The 8,476-nt window shown below is 46.2% G+C and overlaps 1 protein-coding gene across 7 annotated transcripts in view; it reads right to left on the reverse strand.

Annotated features, from left to right (window-relative positions):
- DNAJB6 (DnaJ heat shock protein family (Hsp40) member B6) overlaps nucleotides 1-8,476 on the reverse strand; it is a 66,825-nt gene that overhangs the window by 11,133 nt on the left and 47,216 nt on the right. For 4 of the 7 annotated variants that reach the window (XM_027450442.3, XM_027450440.3, XM_027450441.3 and 1 more), the window contains one exon: nucleotides 6,590-6,796. In XM_027450442.3, the coding sequence (XP_027306243.1) occupies nucleotides 6,590-6,796 (207 nt within the window). Of the gene's footprint in view, nucleotides 1-5,471; nucleotides 6,797-8,476 lie in introns of those variants that run through there. The other 3 variants (XM_072033832.1, XM_072033833.1, XM_072033834.1) reach the window with 1 other exon arrangement.

The following is an 8,476-nucleotide window of genomic DNA, read 5'->3' on the forward strand; positions in this document are numbered from 1 at the left end:
CATCCTGGGGGACACTGCCTGAACATCTCAATAAAAACCCCACCCACGAAGGTCAATGTCAGCCTTTCGGTCACCTACACGCTGCCAGATCCGGGATCCCCTGGCTTTTGATTTGCTGCATTAAAAGCTGCAGTGAGAGATGCGTCCCAGAAGGGCTCAAGCATCTCTCGGCTTTCCCACAGAGGCCAACGGAGGCGGAAGAGACGTGCTGACTCCCAAGGATCACTCATCCAAAGGGTGTTATTCAAAGGGATCTTCCCTTCAGTGGAAGGGAAAAACAGCATCATATCGGCTGATCAGAGCTAGTTCACGTCATACCGATGAGCCATTAACACAGATATTTGGGAAAGGACCATTGAAACCTAACAGGTTATTACCTTCATTATTTTCTCATTTTTCATTCTCAAAACACTGTCAGCTTTTCCAAAAGTCTTCCACATACAGGCATGATTTTTTTTTCTAATGCTGTTTTATATCATAAAACTTTTTTTTTTTTTTTGAACCACTCGAGTTTCTTCAAACGGTTGAGCTGTTGAAAGCAATTCTAGCAACTTTTCCCTAAGAATGCTGTGAGTCAAATGTAAATTAGGGCTTGAAATGAATGCCACATAATTCATTGTCTTCTAAATGAAACAATTCAGATGTTAAAATAATGCGGTATGAAGATATTTAGGTATTTGACAACATGGTCTCCTACCAGCTCTGGAACGATAAGGGTAAAAAGTAGAAATCTTTCAAGTGTTATCACTGACACACAGAAACAGATTGGCCAGAGTAGGAGATAATGCACAAATACAGAGCATTCCTCAGGAGAAAACTGCCAGGTCCTTTCTGTTTCTAGCCTGCTGTGATAAATAATTTCACTCCCAGCCATTTCCCTTGCTACCCCCACCTAAGAAGAAAGGATAGGTCGAACTTTGTCACTCTGTTAGCTCCAGTGATGCTACGCTGGATGATAACAGCCAAAAACCTCATCCAAACAACTGGAGCGGCTCCTAACAAAAATAAAAATCGCACACAGAAGGTTTAAGTAACCCTTCAGTGCTCATTTCACTGGAATACTTCAACAGGCACTATTTAAAAGCATATTTAGTTGCCTTTGTTAGAAGGGTAGCCCCAAAGTCGTGAGAGAATAAAATCTGAATTAGGAAAGCAGCAGCCCCAGTGCTATTTGATTCATTTGTAGTAAACGAGTCCTGGTGGGTTGCCAGCATCACAAAGTGGTCATGGAAAGCTGCCATAGCCGGTGCCTGGCTGAGCTGGCTTCAGCCGAGCAGTTTTGGTCTTGGAGAGGAGCTTTGTAAATTCCCACCCTTGGAAGTGATTGTTAGCCACCTAAACTAGAAATGCATGATGTGAAGAGTCTCGGAAAAGGGTGGAGGGAGAATAGGTTTCCGAGAGCTTCGTGAGGCTTTGATATTTGGAAACAGATTCGCTCAAATGCAGATAGACATCAGCCTAGCTTGGTATGCTCTTGCTTTTGTCAGCTGCCAGGAGCAGGGATGGATGAAGCAAGAATCCACGCCATTTGGAATTACACCTGTTTTACAACCTGCACAATCCCTGTCTACAATAAACAGCATCTGCTGACCCACTCGCCATTTCATCCCCCTCTCTTCTACATCCAAAAGAACCACAGAGAGCATAGAAGCTATTCCAGCTCTCAGGAAGCTGCTTCCAATGCTCAGTAGCAACTCCCTCAACCCCACAGCAAGGACCCAAACAAACTGGGAAGCTTCTCTGCTGGGTCCCAGATCGACTTTTCTCCTGGCTTTCCACTTCTCTGCCATCCACAGCTCCTAAAGGCATAACTTTGTTCAGTCACTGACTTTGAAACTCATCACATTCTTGGGAGGCAACAGCAAGGGAGGAGCACACATTGAGCGATGGACCCAAAGGGACAAGAGTCCTATGGAAAACACTCCTACCCACCCCATTTGTAGTATCCTACTTTTTTCTGCTTTGCCAGGAGCGGTCACGGGTCTGCTCCACCTTCCTTCTGCCGACACAGGAGAGCATAGGAGTCAGCAGAAGGAAGCAAGGACTTCAGTTGTGACCAATGATTAACGCGGCACCTCCACCTCCTCCACTTCTTGACTCACATGGGTCAACAACAAAGGCCATGGCCTGGTTTTTATGGAAGATCTACAAAGGTGCAGGCAGAAATGGAGCCTCCTTCTACTTCCAGGCTCCAAAGCCCTAAGGCTGGGGATGGGAGGGACTCACATCTTCTGCTCAAGTCCCAGTAACAAAAACTGTTTTCAAGACCTACTAATTCTTTGCTAAGCTTGTGGCAATCCTTTCAACCTCTTTCAAACCAGGAGGCTCCAACAAGCACACAGAGCTTTAATTGGCCAACAGATTACATGCAAGTTGGGTTCTGCAGAGCATGCTATTTAATTTTCTGCTCTTAGAGGTATTTCTCTAGTCATAAAACCAATTGGGATTTCAAAGTTAGCCAGCTTACCTGAGCTGGAGCCACCGTCTGTTATTTTAGCCTGGCCAGATTTGCATATGCCATTACAAAAAATCACCCCAAATCACAGCTTCAGTATGATTCCAGGCATGTGACTCGATTTACAATTACAGCCCTACACCACACTTTCACACTGCCTCCTTTCAGCCCAAGCCACGGCCCAACAACCACCACAACTTGACCTACTAATCCTCTCCCCGCATCCACGGTCTCTGCCCGTGCCACAGAGCATCGTGGAAGGAGAACCTGCCTTTACGTACAGGGCAGCGGTGACAAAACATCCCACCCCGTCTCGGTATGCTGCTCCACTGTTTAATTATCTTTGCTGTTAAATCCAAGGGGCGAGTTCTCCAGTTTCACTGTCCAACCCTGTGATGTAATGCCACCTTTGATCTTTTAGGGGACTAAAAAGCCGTAGCAACTTTCTGGGGCCTTCCTTCACGCTTGCTCACCGTACTATTTTCATTACCAATTCTGCCTAAAATTGCTACAAGAACATACCGAGCCAGATACGACCTGCTTGCCTGCTCTTAATTAAGGTAACACTACTGCTGAACAGAGTCCAAGGTTTTACTCCCACATGGCAAGCAAAAGCTTGCAAGGCTCTGCAGCCTTGGAAGCCCTTCCATCCATGCGCAACCCAGCCACTTTTTATGGGAAGCAAGTAGGTAATGGGGTGATCTCCCAGCAGCAACCAAAAAAAACGCCCATGAAGGCAGCTCTGGTTAAGCCAAAGGGCCAACGAGCCCATCCCCAAATCCAGCAGGCATCTTTCCACTCTGTGCCCATGGAAGAAGGGGGCTGCTGCCACATCCCACTCGCACAGCTGCGGGCAGGGAGCCGTGCTGTGGGATGTGGAGCAAGGGAGAGAGTTCGTTCCCATCCCGCCCCGTGCTTCCAGCATTCCTCGCGTATTAGGTTTCCGCAGAAAACAAAGCAGCTTTGCTTTCCATTACATACCCAAACACAAGTATGCGAGGGAATTAAAAGGTAATTAGCCTGGATAACCAGCACATTGATTTTACTAGTCAGTACTGCGTAATTCAGGAAATCGTGTGTTGGTGAGAAGAATGGAGACTGCATTAAAGATGTAATGAAGTTTTAACAGCTCAACTTTCCAGCAGAGGAACCCATGCCAGAAAAAGATCAGAATTAGTTAAGCTAGTTCTTTTAAAGTGGTTTCCTCTTCAGTGATGCCAGCAGATGAAAATGAATCAAAAATGAATTATTAATGCTGTAAGTTCTGGGTTAATGCAAGCTATTTCATTCAAAAGGAAGAGCAAACTTTGCAGTATTACCTTGCAAATAATGATCTCTAGCATCAAATATTTGTCAATATTTTTACAATTAAACATTTCAGCCATTCTTGCTAGATAAAGGTCAAAGCTCTCAAATCCAGAGCAGTTTCATTAACAGCTGCAGCCCCCAGGTCTGCGCTGGCATTACCACCACTTTGGTACAGCTCGGATACCTCGAGTCAGCCAGACACCATGCTGTCTGAGAGTGCACTATTAGCAGGATCTGAATTCTTACCAAAAAAAATACATTTGTTTGGAGCTAGGCACCTGTTTGAGGTTTGATACTGTTTGATACACAGTGACTTCAGAACACAAGGTCAAGTTTTATTCTAAAAGGCCATTCCGAAACCAGTAACACCACGAAACCCAGAGCAAGTTCTACTAAAATAAATTCTCAAAGATAGATGGAGAACCAGATTTAACTCCATCAGTTTTATAGTCAAAACCCACTGCAACGACTGGAAGTCCTGTCTATGGAGAGGATTCATCTCACCCCTGAGTACTGTTCACTAGTCTGAATGAGCCAGCACTGGAGAGAGAGGGGCTACATCACATAGTCAAGATGAAACCTACCCCATGTTCCTCCACTTAAATTTCCTACGGACTTACAAATTACAACTCAAGCATTCCCACTCCTCAAGCAGGGAAAAGAAAACCACTTCACCACAGGTGAATCAGTAACAACTGAGAATTTGCTTTAGGTGCTAGAGCTGGGACAACCTCTGAAACAATCGCTGCCAAAGGGCCGCGTGCCAACGGTGGCAGAAACGATCCCATCCCAGGTCGAGCCGCGCCAGGGCTGAGGCCGTCGAGCTTCGCTATTTTCCACTGCGGCGAGCGGGCCTGGGATCAAGGCAGAGCAAGATGCTGCTTTCCCCAGGCCGGCCCGCGAGCGCACGGCAGCTGTCGCGGTGATAAATGAGAAGCCAAGCGGGAGCAAGCGAGTGGTCTACGTAATTACAGAGCTGGTGGAGCCGGCTGGCGGAGCGAGGCAGCCGGCGGAGGTGAACACCCATGGAGAACGGCATTGCTGGCCAGGGCTCGCGCACAAACTTCCCAGGGAGGGATTAAGACACTCACGTAGGGTTTTATGACTAACTCGACCAGTCCTTCAGCAGCCACTGTCTCTCTATCGGAGGAACAGCAGGCAAAATATTTAAAGCAACAGTAAAAAAAAAAAATCATAGTCTTGACTGCAATCAAGTTTTCAGCCCTGAATCTTGTATACCTGTTGTATGGCAACTGACAATCTACCAGTAGAATAGATTTGGGGATTGTGCAAATAGCTCTGGAAATTTGTTTTAACTGAAAACTTGTGTGCCTTGGAGCATAAATAGATTCACAGCTAGAAGTCCTAAGCAATGTTAAAATGGCTCCAAAAATTGCAAGGTGTGTGTCAAACTCAGATGCTCTTTGGAAACCATTACAAATGCTGTTATGGTCACACAGAACCTGAATGCAGGACAAAGGTTTTGTTTTGCTAGCTACAGACATAGGAAACAAATCCTGTAACACCTGTACTGAAAGCTCCTGCACATCAGCCCAAGTGTTAGATTCAGGCTTCTGTTTTAGCTATTTACTTTAAGAAGATTTAATTGAGCCATGCCTTAAGAGTCTAAACTTCCAGCAACTGATCAGGAAGACGTTTATTTGAATTTCTCTGATTATTTTTGCAAGTTGGCACCCCATGCAATAAATTTAGTTGTGTGTTTTTTTTTTTTTTTTTTTTTTTTTTTTTTTTTTTTTTTTTGTACAGAATTCAGTGTTAGATTCAAAGGCTCAAACACAGCAGAAGCTGGTATAGCATTGGGAGTGTGTGTGCGCACCTGTGCTTTGGGGGACAGTTGTTTGTTTTTTTCCTTCATTTTTTGCAGCACATTTCCCATGTGCTGTGTTTGCCCTGAGGAGCCCAATACATTTGTGCTTCCCAGCAGATCAGCTAATTCAACACTGCTGAGAATGGCCCTGAGTGCGGGCATCCACGTGGAAAGGCACCTTCATGTTTCGGAAGCACAGCCTGGGTTGGGTTGGCAGCACCTCGGGGTCCCTCAGGCCCAGCCCCTGCCCAGGCAGGGCCACCCAGAGCAGGGTGCCCAGGCCCACAGCCAGGCAGCTTTAGGAGCTCTCCAAGGAGGAGACTCCACAGCCTCTAGGCAGCCTGGGCCAGGGCTTTGTCACCTGCACAGCAACCTGTCCTGGCACTCCTGGGTGAGCACTGACCACACGTTCAAATTAAATCAAGTGGTTATGAGGGTTCTGCTGTCCAAGATAGCCTCTGGACTACACTGCCAAAAATTACAGACTGGAAATACATCAAAGGACTAATTACTTCCAAAAATAACCAGGACTATTGCTGTGCTTCCTTGTTTGCCTGAACAGTCTCAACCCTCTCTATTAAGGTTTAGATGCCCAAAATTGCAGCTTCCAGAATTAATACGTGAAGTTGCTGAACTTCTCCTTCGGCAAGGAAGCTAAGCACAATTTAAATAAATGAACGTGCAAAGTACTGCCATTAGTGATTCTCTAAAAGGCCTTCACTTTTAAGAACAAAGAGCGTGGGCACCTCAGCAGCATAACAAAACAATATTTTCCCTGGATCAGGCCCTGAGTATCCCAGGGCAGTTGTGAATCTAGGCTACGTTGAAGAGCAGAGCTAATGCGGATGAAGGCACACAAGCGGCCATCTATTATCTACCAGGGTGCCAGCATTAGGTCAGCACACAGCACCATCTCCTTGCTTGGCTTTTGTTTTTTTCCTTTTGACTAGCTGCTGGAGCCTTTTCTGCGCATTTCTCATCAACATGTTTTTGCACACCTGATAAATAAAAAGGGGTCTCCAAGCTGCTTGTAACGCGGCTTCTATCTTGCTCTTCCACCTCATCGCTATTATAATGATAGGCATATCTGGGGGAGCTGGCAGGCTTGTGAGGCTTCAGCAGGCGAGTGTTGGTGGGCTGGAAAGGCAGGGCGTGCTGTCCCCTCCGTCTGCACTCCTCGGCAAAGGCTTCTTCGTCTGCCTCACCTGAAAAAGCAAAGAAGGCGAGAAAAAGTGAGCTGCGTCTAAAATGCCACAGGTTAGCATGAAACGAGAGAGATTTGGGGTGGAAACAGGGCATCACTGAACTCCTGTCTTTGCTGTCTGCCCACATAAAGAGGGCTTCAGCTGCACATCCCTGGCTATCCTGTGCCTGGTTCTTATCTCCTGGAACATCTGGAGATGGGGGAGTGCTGGGAGCAGAAGGCTCCATCAGCTGCCTCGCACCACACTGGGGTCACAAAACAAGTCAGCTACATACGACAGCACTAGGGCTGCTGTTCCCATTTTCCCAAAGGAAGGGTGAGCAAGCTGAGCACATTGCCCAGTGTAGGAAGGGTTGGCCCTGCTCAAGGCAAAGAGGTAGGGAATGGAGGGAGAAATACCCATGCTAAGCTGGCTGCGGGGACAGGGAGGGGAAAACAGCAAAAGTGGGCTCAAAGGGGCTGGGTGTTGGACATCTGCAGCTGGAAGGGTGGTAAAGAAGCATGGAAGATCAAATGAAGATGGTAAACCAGTCTGAAGGTGCCAAATGTAAGCACAGTCCAGGGCACAAGACAGACACACACAGCAAAGGAGAATGGACACAATGCAAATAAAACCCCAATGCCTGGAAAAAAAATAAGAGAGATGAGGTACTCTGCAAAACAGCGTGAGTATGAAGACACTTTCCTTAGCTGCAGAAACTGTAACAGTACCTACTAATGCCGCAAAATAAGGAAATCAGCTACCATAACACAAAACCAAACCAAGCAAAACCACACATCGAGAAGCAAATGGTAAGATCACAAATAAAAAAAGTCAACCAATGACATTCAATGGGCAAAATAAGAAAAAAAAATAACACTAAGGAAAAAAAAAAAGTGTGTCAGATTTGTCTCTTAGAGACTTTTTAAAATTTCATTAATTCAATTACTTAAGTACTTTTAATAGAGCTGATGAAACACGGCGTCATTTTGTTTGCATCAAAAGTGGTGTGTCACATTCAGGAAGTTTTTCCTGGGATGTGCCGGGCATCAGCCACTTCAGCAGGGGTGTGTGCTCTGGGTGAATGCATGTGCTCTTAGTTCATGGCTGGAAAATGCTTTGAAGATGGAAAAAGCACCACATAATGCAGTAACAAGAGCAGGAATACCGTCCTCACAGTGCGCACTGAACCACCGAGGTGTCCAAAGAAAATAGGTTGCATCGCCTTTACCTTGCAAGCGTACCCTGGGAGATGCTTCTGAGGGCGTGAGGAAGAGGAGGGAAAGTATTTTTAAAAAAGTCATTTCACAGCACAATGTGAGGCCTTGGGGAAGAGGCCAGGGACTGGCTGGCTGCGTTTTGTTTTTGCCTCGCATGGGGCACAGAGCTCCAGCTAGGAAAGGCAGTGGGCAGGAAAAAGCTCAGAGGATGCCAGGTGCCGAATTCACAGCCATTTCCAGTCTCACTTAGGAGATTACAGGGTTTCCCACCAGCACACTACACAAACAGCACGTATCAGTCTGATGATACCGATGAAGATAAAGCCTGTAAAGTGCCATAAATAAATAAATAAATAAATAAATAGGAAAACCACATACAGAACCCAGGCAGCAGCATTCACGTCCTGAAAAACTGCAATGCACCAGAAACAAGAGACCCCTCCCTTCCCACAGAAACCCAAACTTCATTGCTTTCCTGCTG

The sequence above is a fragment of the Anas platyrhynchos genome, chromosome 2 (genome assembly GCF_047663525.1).
Source record: "Anas platyrhynchos isolate ZD024472 breed Pekin duck chromosome 2, IASCAAS_PekinDuck_T2T, whole genome shotgun sequence".
NCBI classification, from domain to species: domain Eukaryota; kingdom Metazoa; phylum Chordata; class Aves; order Anseriformes; family Anatidae; genus Anas; species Anas platyrhynchos.